This window comes from Salmo salar, chromosome 22, assembly GCF_965601325.2.
Source record: "Salmo salar chromosome 22, fSalSal1, whole genome shotgun sequence".
Taxonomy (NCBI): Eukaryota; Metazoa; Chordata; class Actinopteri; order Salmoniformes; family Salmonidae; genus Salmo; species Salmo salar.
Genome location: NC_138312.1, coordinates 5,813,619 through 5,830,460, shown reverse-complemented (window position 1 = coordinate 5,830,460; position 16,842 = coordinate 5,813,619). Strand labels below are relative to the sequence as shown.

At 42.6% G+C, this 16,842-nt stretch overlaps 1 protein-coding gene and 1 long non-coding RNA gene across 2 annotated transcripts in view; one reads left to right on the top strand and one right to left on the bottom strand.

Annotated features, from left to right (window-relative positions):
* Positions 1-1,422: 1,422 nt before the first annotated feature.
* Positions 1,423-6,060, bottom strand: LOC106582655 (uncharacterized). Its single transcript, XR_001323365.3, has 3 exons — positions 5,895-6,060; positions 4,687-5,019; positions 1,423-4,557 (listed from the first exon to the last, which is right to left on the bottom strand). It is a non-coding gene; the product is annotated as an uncharacterized LOC106582655 (long non-coding RNA).
* A 103-nt stretch (positions 6,061-6,163) lies between these two features.
* Positions 6,164-16,842, top strand: part of stk4 (Serine/threonine-protein kinase 4) — a 74,764-nt gene continuing 64,085 nt past the window's right edge. The window contains 2 exon segments of the mRNA NM_001173614.1: positions 6,164-6,426; positions 13,228-13,308. Of these exon segments, the coding sequence (NP_001167085.1) occupies positions 6,383-6,426; positions 13,228-13,308 (125 nt within the window). The 5' untranslated portion in view covers positions 6,164-6,382.

Sequence of the window (16,842 nt, the reverse complement as noted above, 5' to 3'; positions counted from 1 at the left end):
CCTGGCTGAACAACAAAAAAGTGTCAAGGGAAGCCAGTTTGGATATGGCTTCACTCCAATCAAATCAAGAGCAATACATCACTGACAGAAACTACTTGAATTCTTGCATCTCCTTGTTTTGTTGTCCACCGGTGGCTAGCTAGCTAAAACTGGCCCTTTCCTAAATTAGCCATGGATGGAGACAGGGATTTGGATGTGGTTTTACTTAATTCTCCATACTGGCCAATGATTATGACGACGATTCTGATCCAACCATAAATTCATACATTGTACCCCTGGACAGAGAGGATGGAAGTTCAATATGTAGCTAGATGTAGAAGGCTGTTAACGTTGCCCATGAAAGGAAGTTAGGCAAGCGGGCAAGCATTTTAGCCAGGTAGCCTAGGACAACAAAAAATATGTGTACTGTATGATAGTCATAGACTGTTTCATCAACATGAAATAGAGGAGGATGGCAAGTAAGGTGAGTCAACATGTTTTTTCGACTTGGACAGCTGCACACACACAGATAAATCAGAACCATGAACAGCCACATCATATTTATCTTATGTTGATTGGACTAAATTGTTTTTGGTATCTGTTAGTTGTCACTGTATTAGACTAAGCATAGGTGATTTGATGATGTTGAAATGTTAAAGTTGAAATGGTACTGTCTTTGCGACTTGCGGAAACTCTCTGTGGTTCTAAATCAGTAGTTGTTTATTGGTCCGGAAATGTTGTCTAACTGTTTGTTACATACAATATGCTTTGTGGACTTTTGTGATGAAACAAAGGTGTGGTTGAATTTATTCTGCCAGTCTTTCTTGTCTCGGCCTTAGTTAATATGCCTTGCAACCGTGATATATAGGCCTAACAAGTAATAGAGCAAACAACACTATTAACACAACACACAGGTTGTAATATGGATTTCTTCCCCTGACTTGGCTTCCGCTGTGATTTTACCCACGCAGCGTTACTTCTCTTACTGCACTCTCCTGCTATCAACTATTATAACTGTAATATTTTGATAGCTTTTTTGTGCAAAATGGCATGTTACAATAAGGGTCTATTTACAAGGGGTTTATAATTGGTAATGGTTAATGAATAATTTATAAATGTGTAAATCTCTGATGGTAATGTGGTCCTACACCAAGTATTTATGCCACAGCGGTGGTCCATCACGAAGCTTCTCCAGCTGGGGACCAGTCACGAGGCTCTCAGTCAGACCACCCTGTCTGGCTCATGTAGTAGACACCGGGTGTTATTGTAGTAGAATAACTAATACTGTGATAGTTCTCACTCACTAAAACTAGTAAAGTTTTAGTAAAGAGACTTGATCCCTATCTCTGTTTGCCTCCAGTTGAGGGGGGCTGCTCCTAGAGTGCGGATCAGAACAAGACCCCCTGACCAACTGTACCCACCGCTAACCTCCAACCAGCTGCATCTGATCCAAATCAAATTTTATTTTTCACATACACATGGTTAGCAGATGTTAATGCGAGTGTAGCGAAATGCTTGTGCTTCTAGTTCCGACCATGCAGTAATATCTAACAAGTAATCAAACCTAACAATTTCACAACTACCTTATACACACAAGTGTAAAGGAATGAATACGAATATGTACATAAAAATATATGAATGAGTGATGGCCGAACAGCATAAGCAAGAGCAGTAGATGGTATAGAGTACAGTATATACATCAAATCAAATCAAATGTATTTATATAGCTCTTCTTACATCAGCTGATATCACAAAGTGCTGTACAGAAACCCAGCCTAAAACCCCAAACAGCAAGCAATGCAGGTGTAGAAGCACGGTGGGTAGGAAAAACTCCCTAGAAAGGCCAAAACCATAGGAAGAAACCTAGAGAGGAACCAGGCTATGAGGGGTGGCCAGTCCTCTTCTGGCTGTGCCGGGTGGAGATTATAACAGCACATGGCCTAGATGTTCAAATGTTCATAAATGACCAGCATTGTCAAATAAGAATAATCATAGTAGTTGTCGAGGGTGCAACAAGTCAATAACACAAGAGTAAGTGTCAGATGGCTTTTTCATAGCCGATCTTTGAGAGTATCTCTACCGCTCCTGCTGTCTCTAGAGAGTTGAAAACAGCAGGTCTGGGACAGGTAGCACGTCCGGTGAATAGGTCAGGGTTCCAGCAGGTCTGGGACAACAGGTCTGGGACAGGTAGCACGTCCGGTGAACAGGTCAGGGTTCCATAGCTGCAGGCAGAAAAGTTGGAACTGGAGCAGCAGCACGGCCAGGTGAACTGGGGACAGCAAGGAGTCATCAAGCCAGGTAGTCCTGAGGCATGGTCCTAGGGCTCAGGTCCTCCGAGAGAGAGAAAGAAAGAAAAAGAGAGAATTAGAGCATATTTAAATTCACACAGGACACCGGAAAAGACAAGAGAAATACTCCAGATGTGACAGACTGACTCTAGCCCCCCCGACACAAACTACTGCAGCATAAATACTGGGGCTGAGACAGGAGGGGTCAGGAGACACTGTGGCCCCATCCGATGAAACCCCCGGACAGGGCCAAACAGGTAGGATATAACCCCACCCACTTTGCCAAAGCACAGCCTCCACACCATATGAGATGAGTAATGTAGGGTATGAAAACATTATTTAAAGTGGCATTGTTTAAAGTGGCTAGTGATACATTTAATTACATCAAGATGGCAAGATGCAGTAGATGGTATAGCGTACAGTATATACATATGAGAAATGTAGGGTATGTAAACATTATATAAAGTGGCATTGTTTAAAGTGGCTAGTGATACATTTAATACATCAATTTTTCCATTATTAAAGTGGCTAGAGTTGAGTCAGGATGTTGGCAGCAGCCACTCAATGATCCCCCGGTCACCGAGATTGTTGCCAACCAATGACTTTCCCATGATATACCTGTGGAGTCCAGAGAAACGCCCCAGTCTGGCCCAGAACACGAGCTGTTGTTCCAGCGCCCCCACCACATGGGGCAGGCATGTTAAGAAACCAGGGTGGGGAGGAGGGGAGAGGGACTCAATCATGCCATTGGAGAAGGTCATTTGACCTGAGCTGAGGAGGGGAGAAGAGAGGAAATAAAAGGAGAGCTATTGTACGTACCCACTGTCTTCCGGAGTGATATTATTTTGGGAGTGGGACAGAGCTTGGAAAGTGTTTTTACTCATGCTTTTAAAAAATGTACCTCTGCTTTTTTTTTTTCCATCTCTGTGTTTCTGTACATGATTTTTCTGCTTTTTTTTTTTCCATCTCTGTGTTTCTGTACAGGATTTTTAAAATGGTTATTATCCTTTCCTGTTCACAACATAGGACTGAGCCACTGATGTTACCTGCATGATCAGATGACAAGCAGACAGGTCCTCATGCATGTTGACTGGCAACATGTGTTTTTATAGCATGACAAGTCTACTGCAGAACTATACTGAACAAAAATATAAATGGAACAATTTCAAAGATTTTACTGAGTTACAGTTCATATGAGGAAATCAGTCAGGTAATCTTGGCAAAGGAGAAATGCTCACTAACAGGGATGTAAACAAATCTGTGCACAACATTTGAGAGAAATAAGCTTTGTGCGCATGGACAATTTCTGGGATCTCTTATTTCAGCTCATGAAACATGGGACCAACACACGTTGTGTTTATATTTTTGTTCAGTGAATGTGGTCCCACCCATTGTGGAATAGTTTCCGTACAGCAGATAGTGCAGCTAATACTTCACGAAAGATGGACTTACATGAAGTGCTGTTCCTCAAACTAAGAATAGGTCTCATTTAACCTAGTTTTACTCTTGTTTAAACAACATTCTAATCTGATAGGGCAATATGATCCTGTTGATAAAGACTCTTTTCGGGGGAGTTTCAGCCTGGATTTGAACTGGTCAAAACTTTATCTATTTAAGTTATTAAGACCATGGGAGATATGAGCTCAGTTTATGAGCACAGAATATATATGCACGAATAGAAAGCCAAATGTATGTTTTTTACTGTGTAGATACAACCAACCCCCTTTGGTTCACCCTTCCATGGATCTTTTCTTCATTCATATTGGGGTTGATTTTTCAAGCCATTGTATGTGTACAAAGAGAACTTGAATGTAAATAATAATCCAATCATCTCACTTCATTAAATGTCACCATAAGGTCATGTTAAATTGTTGATACTTTTCATAACCTATTGGACATACAAAAGTGGGATTTTATGTTATTCTCTCAAGAATACAAATATTACTAAAAGGTTTTTGCATTTTACAATTTTAATGTATGTACAAGAAACAGCTTTCCCTGGCAATCTTCAGGGTGGCCTTGAAAAGTCTGACATGGAATATATACCCTAACCTGTGATCTGTGTAAGAGGCAATATCTAATGAGAAATTGTCAGTTGTAAACCCATTAGGCTGAGGCTTTCAGCCTGAGATGGTTGGCCATGGAATAAAAATAAGTTGGTGTGCTTTTGCACCCCTTTTAGGTCTTCACAAAAATCCGTCCCATGTCCAGTCATACTCGTGGTCTCAGTGTGTGTCCATCAACGTCATTCCATCTCAGTTGCGGTGTTCAAATCGAGGTCGTCACGTGTCTGTGAATCACAACATTAAAGACGATGAGTGATCATTTCCACAAATTGAGCCATAGACAATACAACTTAAGCATTGTTGACATGGTGTTTCACACTGTCTACAGTGTGTGAATGATAGAAAAATCTTACCACAGCTGTAGATCCGTTTGTGTGTGGTCACCTAGGCCTGCACATCAACCAGTACTGGGACCATTGGAGACTTGAGTGTGTATATATACTGGGACCCTTGGGATGAGTGTGTATAAGCTTGTCCTTAATAAAAATCATAGCCTATTGTCGTAATTCGGCAGGTTGATTATTTAAGTCAGGTGTTAGAGCTGGGCTGGAACAAAACATTTAACACACACTCCTGCTCTTCAGGACTTCCTGCAATGACAACTGACCAAAGCAGGAGAATAATGTTCCAGGTTGAAACAGCTAACCTAGTTGAACGGTGATAAGACTCAGGCACACCAATTGGTTCTGGAATAGAAAAGGTGCAAATAAGGTTTACAATTAGGCATCAATAACATGACAGTAATTCTACCTCAAAAGCAAGTGTGAATACCAATTTACAACCCACCATACCATGTAGGACTAAATCAGGTTACATAGTATAGTTAGAAGGGAAGGCTAATGATCTGCTGTCCAGAGGGAAACAGCAAACATATCAATTGTTTTCCTGCAGTAAAGTAAGCACAATGTAGACTCAAGATAGGGTTCTTGAGTGGTGCAGCTGTCTAAGGCGCTGCATCTCAGTGCTAGAGGCGTCACTACTGACCCTGGTTCGATTCCAGGCTGTATCACAACCGGCTGTAATTTAGGGCGGCGCACTTTTGGCCCAGCGTCGTCCAGGTTAGGCCTAAGAATTTGTTCTTAACTGACTTGCCTAGTTAAATAAAAGGTTAAACAAAATCAATAAAAATCAATCCCTGAAATCTAAAAAGCCAGACTAAAATACACCTAGCCATCAAGAACACGTAGCCCTAGTTACCTAGCAAGTAAGACTGGTGGTTTATAAAAGCCAAATAAAACGTTACTTGTTTTTATTAATTTCTTATTCATTTAAATGGCGAGACAAATAGAAAGCTAATGTTAGCTAGCTATATAAGACATTTAATTCACGTAATTGTCAATTTAAAGAACTTTAGCCAATTTAGCTAACATTAGATAGTTAATCCAGAGATTCTTATTTGTTGCCTATATTCGGCAGACACGTCCAGATTATCATGGCCCTGATGAGTGACATGAAGCTTGAGACAGGCATTTGTAGTTCTGTGTGATAGCCACATTAGCAGCTAATTAGCGTTTCATTTTGGGGGGCTAAATACAGGCGAATATATTATAAAAAAAGTCACCTTTTCCGATAGACATTTACACGGTTATAAAAACGTCACGTCATGGTAAGCCTACGCGAAACACTTATTTGAAGTGTTTCTAAAATCCACAATGCCGGGATAAAACGAATGGTGGAAAAACGATTGTAACCATTTCTGTGTTTGAACGGTAGGTTTTATGGGTATTATGACTCATGCTGTGGTAGGCTATTCTCTTTGGCCCCCCTCATTCCGCGCCCAGTCTCAAAACGCTCTTCCTGGTTTGAACTGAATGTCAAGACACTTGGCTACAAATTGTCAAAAAAGTCAAAAGCAGCCTAGTCAGAGGAGGATGGAGCAACGAATGAGATTCCAGTAGTTTAAGGACAATTTCAGATTTTGGAAACTTGGCTTTACACAATGAAACACGAATGAGAAGTTGAGAGACAACTAAAACATTCAGAAAAGCGTATCATCGCAGCAAGAACCGCTGGCTACCTTTACAGAAGTGAACAATCTTGAAGAAAACAATGGAGAACAAAGACAAAGTACAAATGAGGATACACCCACGCAGGTAATGAATCAGTACATCCTAGTTAAATTGGCTGCAGAAGTTTGTTTCTCCAGTTTGAATATTAGCCTGATCGTGTTGGGGTTAATATAAGCTAGCTAAGGGTAGCTAGCTAAGGGTAACTTAGCTAGCATCATACAGCGGAGAGAAACTACCAAGCTCCAACGTAATCAACTGTCTACATGCGTGCTAGCTAGCTGTTATTGCTAGTGTAACATACCTGTTATTGCACCACATAGATATATTTGTAGGAAGATAGTTTGAAATGGCACAACATTGCCTGGCTCCAGATCTGTTTGTGTTGTCTTGCCAACTCCTATCATTCCGCACCTATGGTTGGAGATGGTAAGACAGGACTGGGGGACACTGGGTCAACAGTTACTCTTCCCTGATGCCTACTGTTAACTGAAAATGTTAACTAGCTACTGTACATAAGTTAGCTAATAGTTATACCATGTTGACAAGCGACTAACCTAACAGCAGAAATACATCTAGCATTTGGTTTGATTTAACACGCTGGGGGCTATGAAACAACGGAACCCGATTCATTTTCAATTAAAAGAAGGGACGTGGGCGGAAGACCATTGGTCGATGCAAGCATGGGCGAAAGAGTGGACTAAAGTTGTTCTCCGCTACATCGCGTTGCTATTGACCAATGGAAGCTCACTATAGTTTCCAGCACCTACTAGATTGACTGTTGATACCTAGCACTACCTAGCGTGCTTGCTAGTACCGACAAGAGGGTGAAGCTAGCTTGGCTATCCATTTAGTGGATCACTGCTGTAATGTAGCAGGAGTGACAAGGGACACAACCACATAGGCCAACATTATTGGACACATAACTGACGATATACAGTGCCTTCAGAAATGATTCATACCCCTTGACTTATTCCAAAATAAATTTGCGTTACAGCCTGAATTAAAAATGGATTAAATCGATTTCTCTCTCACCCATCTACACACAATACCCCATAATGACAAAGTGAAAACAAATGTTAGCAAATTGACTGAAAATTAAATGCATAAATGTAATTTATATATGGGGCTCCTGAGTGGCGCAGCAGTCCAAGGCACTGCATCTCAGTGCAAGAGGTTACAGTTCCTGGTTCGAATCCATGCTGTATCACATCCGGTCGTGATTGGGATAGGGCTGCACACAATTGGCCCAGTGTCGTCCGGGTTTGGCCGGGGTAGGCCGTCATTGTAAATAAAAATGTGTTCTTAACTGACTTGCCTAGCTAAATAAAAAAATGTATATAAGTATTCACGCCCCTGAGTCAGTACATGTTAGAATCACAATTGAGAGCATCCTGTCAGGCTGTATCACCTCCTGGTACGGCAACTGCAAGGCTCTCCAGAGGGTGGTGCAGTCTGCACAGCGCATCACCGGGGGCAAACTACCTGCCCTCCAGGACACCTACAGCATCCAATGTCACAAGAAGGCTAAAAAGATCAACAAGGACAACCACCCGAGCCACTGCTTGTTCACCCCGCTACCATCCAGAAGGCGAGGTCAGTACAGGTGCATCAAAAGATGGGACCGAGGTCCTGAAAAACAGCTTCTATCTCAAGGCCATCAGACTGTTAAACAGCCATCACGAACATTGTAAACTTCTGACTTCAACTGTATTTCTCAGCCTCCCAGATCAGGAATACTACATTCGCTCCTTTGTTCTCCGCACAGCAGGCGTACCTGTTACTGCTGAACAAGAAGACAGAAGGCAACGTAGGTGACAAAGAGGAAGGGAAGGGGGACTCCAAGCTAGGCTGTAAGGATTGTCTCCTCTTCCTAGTATCCTGATGTCTAATGTCAAATCACTGGAAAATAAACTTTGAACTCTGAGAAAGTCTTCAATCACAGAGGGACATCAGGGAATGCTGTGTCTTTGTTTTACAGAGACAGATCTTACGGACGAAATGCTCGACTCTGCTATTCTACCAGACTGCTTTTTCATTTGACGTATGGATCAAACGGTGGCTTCTGGTAAGACTGGGAGGTAGAAGTACACTGTGTGCACAATTATTAGGCAAGTCAGTATTTTGACCATATCATCATTATTATGCATATTTCCCAACTCCAAGCTGTATAAACTGGAATGCTTATTGGATTTAAGCATATCAGGTGATGTGTATTTGTGTAATGAGGGAGGGTGTGGCCTAAGGAGATCAACACCCTATATCAAGGTGTGTATAATTATTAGGCAGCTTCTTTTGCTCAGGCAAAATGGGCCAAAAAAGAGCTTTAACTGACTCTGAAAAGTCAAAAATTGTAAAACGTATTTCAGAGGAATGCAGCACTCTTGAAATTGCTAAGTTATTGGGGCGTGATCACAGAACCATCAAATGTTTTGTTGCAAATAGTCAACAGGGTCGCAAGAACTGTGTTGAGAAAAAAGATGCAAATTAACTGCCAAAGATTTGAGAAGAATCAAACGTGAAGCTACCAGGAACCAATTATCCTCCAGTGCTGTCATATTCCAGAACTGCAACCTACCTGGAGTGCCCAGAAGTACAAGGTGTTCAGTGCTCAGAGACATGGCCAAGGTAAGGACGGCTGAAACCCGACCACCACTGAACAAGACACATAAGTTGAAACGTCAAGAGTGGGCCAAGAAATATCTGAAGACAGATTTTTCAATGGTTTTATGGACTGATGAGATGAGAGTGACTCTTGACGGACCAGATGGATGGGCCCGTGGCTGGATCAGTAACGGGCACAGAGCGCCACTTCGACTCAGACGCCAGCAAGGTGGAGGTGGGGTACTGGTATGGGGTGGTATTATTAAAGATGAGCTAGTTGGACCTTTTCGGGTTGAAGATGGACTCATACTAAACTCCCAAACCTACTGCCAGTTTTTAGAAGACGCTTTCTTCAAGCAGTGGTACAGGAAAAAGTCTGCATCTTTCAAGAAGACCATGATTTTTATGCAGGACAATGCTCCATTGCATGCATCGAAGTACTCCACTGCGTGGCTAGCCAGTAAAGGCCTTAAAGATGAAAGAATAATGACATGGCCCCCTTCCTCACCTGACCTAAACCCTATTGAGAACTTGTGGTCCCTTCTTAAACGGACGATTTACGGTGAAGGAAAACAGTACACCTCTCTGACCAGTGGTTGCTGCTGCACAAAAAGTTGATTGTCAACAGATCAAGAAACTGACAGACTCCATGGATGGAAGGCTTATCATTTACATTTTAGTCATTTAGCAGACGCTCTTATCTATTTCATTTCATGTATTTTTATTTTTATTTTTTTGTACTGCCCCCGTGGGAATCAAACCCACAACCCTGGCGTTGCACACACCATGCTGGTGTTGCAAACACCATGCTCTACCAACTGAGCCACAGGGAAGGCCTTATGACTGTTATTGAAAAGAAGGGTGGCTATATTGGTCACAGATTTTTTTTTTTTTTAAATGTCAGAATGTTTATTTATACATTTTGAGTTGTTTGTTTATTATTCTCACTTTAACAGATGAAAATAAACAAGTGAGATGGAACTTTTCATTTAGTTGCCCAATAATTCTGCACACATATTCTCCAAAGAAAGCCAAAACCTCACCTTTTACTTTCTTAAATATTCAGGTTTGAGGTTTATTAACATTTTGGATTGACCGAGAGCGCTGTAGTTGTTCAATAATAAAATTAATCCTCAAACATACAACTTGCCTAATAATTGTGCACAATTCCTGCTGTACCAAAGTTGAAAATATCTCAAGCTCTTGTCAGCAAAAGCAAACACCAAGGCGGCACTCAACAAACTGAACAAGATCGTTAGCCAGCAAGAATCCTCTCACCCGGGAGCAGTCTATTGTCGTGGATGACTTTAACCAAGCACGTTTAAAGCACATTTTTCCAAAAATATTACCAACATGTATCCTGGCCCACAAGAGGTAGCATCGTGCTGGATCATGTACAGTATATACAAACATCTGTGACGCGTACAAAGCATCCCCCACTTTGGCCAATCAGATCACGTCTGTGTTCCTACTCCCGCCCTACAAGCAGCAACTCGAGGGAGCAACCAACACAGAATAGCGAGGTGCTGGATAGAGGAGGCAGACTTGGTGCTGTGGGATTGTTTTTGAAAATACTGATTGGAATATGTTCAAATATTCATCCACTCAGGACTCATCCATCAACATCTTCAGTCACAGGCTTCATTAGGAAATGTGTTGATGTTGTACCCACAATAAGAATCTGGACATACCCTGGATGAACCAGGCCCCCAGTGTCTGGTCTGGAGCTTGAAGCCATGAGCTCTGCTGGTCGGCTACTGTGTTAGCAACTTAGTGTTGCCAAAAGCCCTGGTCTGTACTAGAAAGCTTATGTAAATTACGTTAGCCAGAATGGCCAACCCACCCCCCCCCCCCCCCCCCCCCCCCCCCAAAAAAAAATGGGACTCTAAAATGTGTTTATAATCAAGTTCAATCCCTACGGTGAGTTATTATTTTAAAGTTTGATACAAATCGAGACGTATAATTATAGTGATCCATTTTGACTACTACAATTGTCGTCACACAGACCGATCACGGGCCGGCAGGCTACAAGGAGGTTCGCCCTCGTGCACGCTCTTTGCAAGTGCACCTAAGGGGGTGAGGTGTGCTATCAACGAGCCTGTCAAGTGCTGGGTCAACGAGCCTATCAAGTGGAGATTGAGGGGCTGAACCAATGTCTATGGGGCTGACACGGTTTTAATGTCTGACAGAGGATGACAGAGCGGAGAATGGCGATGGAGTGCGCTCTCACTGTTTTGAAATATCTGTTTAGTAGGCAATTATAATTTAATACATTTAGAATTCAATTTATTTATGATGACGATGCAGTTTCACAAATGATAGACTAAAATCATTAAAAAAATACAGAATTGAGATGAAATAATTTTTTTATATATATATTAGCCTGAGTTGTGATCAGTTGTTGGGATAGTAGCCCATTAACTTTTTATTTTCAAGTGGAAGGATCATGGTCATATGATGTCTAGACTAGATGGATAGGGAGTCTAATCTTAATTTTTTTCTGGTAAGTCAGTTGTAATTCTGATAGTCATGCTTAATATTTCTAGTCCGTGTCGTATTACAATGTTGACCTGGAGGCTGGCTTCAAATGAACCTTCTGCTGCAAAAGCTTAACAGTAGGCTAGCGTCTGGTTCATAGACATTAAAACAAGGTTGACAGAATGAAAACGACTGCATCGACCGTGATCTTTTGCTAGTTACGGCCACTTTCACCATGATCCTTAGCAAAAAATTGTTGGTGCCATTCAGCCCCATTCAGTAATATGGCGTGCTTCAAATTCAAATACTTAAGGCTTCATGCACCATCTGGAGTTTAAGACAGCGCTCACGTCATCCACGTATTCCTATCATTATCTACTAGTTTTAATGTCTATGGGATGAGCGGAGATATCCATACCATGCTGAGAGCCCCCACTGTAGCATTCAATGTCATCAGAAAGAACTCTAACTCAGTAGCGCACGATGTGTACAAGGCAAGCAGGAACGAGCTCCGCAAATCCATTAGGGATGCAAAAAGACCTCGGACTCAAACTTGAGTTGATGTTCGACAAGGACTACAGATTATCATGGGCAAAGGCAAATCCAGCTGTCTGGTGCCTACCGACGCCTCCCTCCCAGACGAGCTCAACACATTCTATGCTCGATTCGAGACAGACGATAAATTCAATTTTTTTTTTTATAAAGCCCTTCTTACATCAGCTGATATCTCAAAGTGCTGTACAGAAACCCAGCCTAAAACCCCAAACAGCAAGCAATGCAGGTGTAGAAGCACGGTTGCTAGGAAAAACTCCCCTAGAAATGCCAGAACCTAGGAAGACACCTAGAGAGGAACCAGGCTATGAGGGGTGGCCAATCCTCTTCTGGCTGTGCCGGGTGGAGATTATAACAGCACATGGCCAAGATGTTCAAATGTTCATAGATGACCAGCAGGGTCAAATAATAATAATCACAGTGGTTGTTGAGGGTGCGACAGGTCAGCACCTCAGGAGTAAATGTAAATTGGCTTTTCATAGCCGATCATTCAGAGTATGTCTACTGCTCCTGCTGTCTCTAGAGAGTTGAAAACAGCAGGTCTGGGACAGGTAACACGTCCACTTAATTGCCTACCTGTTAGTAAGCTGTTAGTGTCTTAACGACCATTCCACAGGTGCATGTTCATACATTTTTTATGGTTAATTGAAGAAGCATGGGAAACGGGGTTTAAACCCTTTACAATGAAGATCTGTGAAGTTATTTGGATTTTTACAAATTGTCTTTGAAAGACAGGGTCCTGAAAAGGGATGTTTATTTTTTTTGCTGAGCTAACATGCGTTCACACACGCATACACACATACATACACACACACACACATACACACACACACACACACACACACACACACACACACACACATACACACACACACACACACATACACACATACATACACCACACATACACACACACATATACACATACACACACACATACATTCATGCAACACACCCATCACAGCTGCTGCTACCGGACTCTTATTACGATTGCAAAATTTTAACGCTTTCCCCCCAACCCCCCCCCCCCCCCCCCGCCCAAAACACATGTAAATGAATTGCGCCTTCCTGTATTATACTTATGATAAAATGTTTCATCTATTTATACTGAGCCATTTACTTTTTGTATCTTTATCTTTTATTTGTTGTTGTTGCTTTGTCGAGGAGGAACCTGCAAGTAAGCATTTCATTGGAACACTGTGTGTATCCTGTACATATGACTAATAACAATTTGAAACTTTCTCCACCCTACAGGCAGCTAAAGAAGCTCAGTGAAGACAGTTTAACCAAGCAGCCAGAGGAAGTCTTTGATGTGCTAGAGAAACTAGGCGAAGGGTGAGTCCTGAATGTGTTTTGTTATGGACAGTTGGAGCTGAAATGCCATGTTGTTTCAGTTCTGAGAAGCACCGCTGTCCCTCTCTGACTTACATTAGACTCAAGGAAGAAGAGCAACATAACACCACGACATACGTGTCACTCATGCAGTGAGCCGCTTCCTCGTTTCCTCTTACTCAACTTTCTGTTAGTGTCTGTGATTAACATGCCCTCTTGTGTTGCGTCATGAATGACAGCTGATCGGTGTATGAGTAAGTTGTGCTGCACGAGTCACTGTACTGCTCCTTACTGATGTTAGGTTCTAATTTTCAAAGTAAAAACTCTACGGACACTATGAAAGCTCAACCAAGTTTATTCTTCCAAAAGGATCAAAACGCCTGCATTAGACAAATATTTTGACACAAGCATTGAAATTTAACCCTTTCTCCTAGGCTGAGTCTCCTCCTACCCATCTGAACAAACATTGTATCTTTACTGCTAGGCAGGAAACTAAGTGATACGGCCATAAACTTTTCTTTCTCCCTTAACGTGACCTGACCACGACCCCTTCATCACTAATCCATGGCTCTCTCCCCTTATCAATGCCTGCCACGTGATCGCTTCCCTGCACTCAGCACATTCCAAGTTTAATTGCACACAATATATACCTTCCTCGTACAGATAACCATTAACTTCTAGTGTAGACCCTCTAAACCTAAGCTCTCCCTCAGTGACACGAATACGTATATTTCATATTCTCAGAACCCAACAGTCCCTCGTCTTGAACGATACCTTCCTACTGTTCAACTTACAGTTGAAGTCAAAGTTTACATACACTTAGGTTGGAGTTATTAAAACTCGTTTTTCAACCACTCCACAAATTTCTTGTTAACAAACTATAGTTTTGGCAAGTTGTTTAGGACATCTACTTTGTGCATGACACAAGTAATTTTTCCAACAATTGTTTACAGACAAATTATTTCACTTATAATTCACTGTATCACAATTCCAGTGGGTCAGAAGTTTACATACACTAAGTTGACTGTGCCTTTAAACAGGTTGGAAAATTCCATAAAATGATGTCATGGCTTTAGAAGCTTCTGATAGGTTAATTGACATCATTTGAGTCAATTGGAGGTGTACCTGTGGATGTACACTGCTCAAAAAAATAAAGGGAACACTTAAACAACACATCCTAGATCTGAATGAAAGAAATAATCTTATTAAATACTTTTTTCTTTACATAGTTGAATGTGCTGACAACAAAATCACAAAAATAATCAATGGAAATCCAATTTATCAACCCATGGAGGTCTGGATTTGGAGTCACACTCCAAATTAAAGTGGAAAACCACACTACAGGCTGATCCAACTTTGATGTAATGTCCTTAAAACAAGTCAAAATGAGGCTCAGTAGTGTGTGTGTGGTCTCCACGTGCCTGTATGACCTCCCTACAACGCCTGGGCATGCTCCTGATGAGGTGGCGGATGTTCTCATGAGGGATCTCCTCCCAGACCTGGACTAAAGCATCCGCCAACTCCTGGACAGTCTGTGGTGCAACGTGGCGTTGGTGGATGGAGCGAGACATGATGTCCCAGATGTGCTCAATTGGATTCAGGTCTGAGGAACGGGCGGGCCAGTCCATAGCATCAATGCTTTTCTCTTGCAGGAACTGCTGACACACTCCAGACACATGAGGTCTAGCATTGTCTTGCATTAGGAGGAACCCAGGGCCAACCGCACCAGCATATAGTCTCACAAGGGGTCTGAGGATCTCATCTCGGTACCTAATGGCAGTCAGGCTACCTGGCGAGCACATGGAGGGCTGTGCTCAAAGAAATGCCACCCCACACCATGACTGACCCACCGCCAAACCGGTCATGCTGGAGGATGTTGCAGGCAGCAGAACGTTCTCCACGGCGTCTCCAGACTCTGTCACGTCTGTCACATGCTCAGTGTGAACCTGCTTTCATCTGTGAAGAGCACAGGGCTCCAGTGGCGAATTTGCCAATCTTGGTGTTCTCTGGCAAATGCCGAACGTCCTGCACGGTGTTGGGCTGTAAGCACAACCCCCACCTGTGGACGTCGGGCCCTCATACCACCCTCATGGAGTCTTTCTGACCGTTTGAGCAGACACATGCACATTTGTGGCCTGCTGGAGGTCATTTTGCAGGGTTCTGGCAGTGCTTCTCCTGCTCCTCCTTGCACAAAGGCGGAGGTAGCGGTCCTGCTGCTGGGTTGTTGCCCTCCTACGGCCTCCTCCACGTCTCCTGATGTACTGGCCTGTCTCCTGGTAGCGCCTCTATGCTCTGGACACTACGCTGACAGACACAGCAAACCTTCCTGCCACAGCTCGCATTGATGTGCCATCCTTGATGAGCTGCACTACCTGAGCCACTTGTGTGGGTTGTAGACTCCGTCTCATGCTACCACTAGAGTGAAAGCACCGCCAGCATTCAAAAGTGACCAAAACATCAGCCAGGAAGCATAGGAACTGAGAAGTGGTCTGTGGTCTCCACCTGCAGAACCACTCCTTTATTGGGGGTGTCTTGCTTATTGCCTATAATTTCCACCTTTTGTCTATTCCATTTGCACAACAGCATGTAAAATGTATTGTCAATCAGTGTTGCTTCCTAAGTGGACAGTTTGATTTCACAGAAGTGTGATTGACTTGGAGTTACATTGTGTTGTTTAAGTGTTCCCTTTATTTTTTTGAGCAGTATATTTCAAGGCCTACCTTCAAACTTTACTTGACATCATGGGAAAATCAAAAGAAATCAGCCAAGACGTCAGAAAAAACATTGTAGACCTCCAAGTCTGGTTCTTCCTTGGGAGCAATTTCTAAATGCCTGAAGGTACCACGTTCATCTGTACAAACAATAGTACGCAAATATAAACACCATGGGACCACGTAGCCGTCATACCGCTCAGGAAGGAGACGCGTTCTTTGTTACGAGTAGTGCAAATCAATCCCAGAACAACAGCAAAGAACCTTGTGAAGATGCAGGAGGAAACGGGTACAAAAGTATCTATATCCACAGTAAAACGAGTCCTATATCGACATAACCTGAAAGGCCGCTCAGCAAGGAAGAAGCCACTGCTCCAAAACTGCCATAAAAAAGCCAGAGTACGGTTTGCAACTGCACACGGGGACAAAGATCATACTTTTTCGAGAAATGTCCTCTGGTGTAATGAAACTGAAATAGAACCGTTTGGCCATAATGACCATCGTTATGTTTGGAGGAAAAAGGGGGGAGGCTTGCAAGCCAAAGAACACCATCCCAACTGTGAAGCACGGGGGTGGCAGCATCATGTTGTGGGGGTTCATTACTGCAGGAGGGACTGGTGCACTTCACAAAATAGATGGCATCATGAGGGAGGAAAATTATGTGGATATATTGAAGCAACATCTCAAGACAACAGTCAGGAAGTTAAAGCTTGGAGGCAAATGGGTCTTCCTAATGGACAATGACCCCAAGCATACTTTCAAAGTGTTGGCAAAATGGCTTAAGGACAACAAAGTCAAGGTGTTGGAGTGGCCATCACAAAGCCCA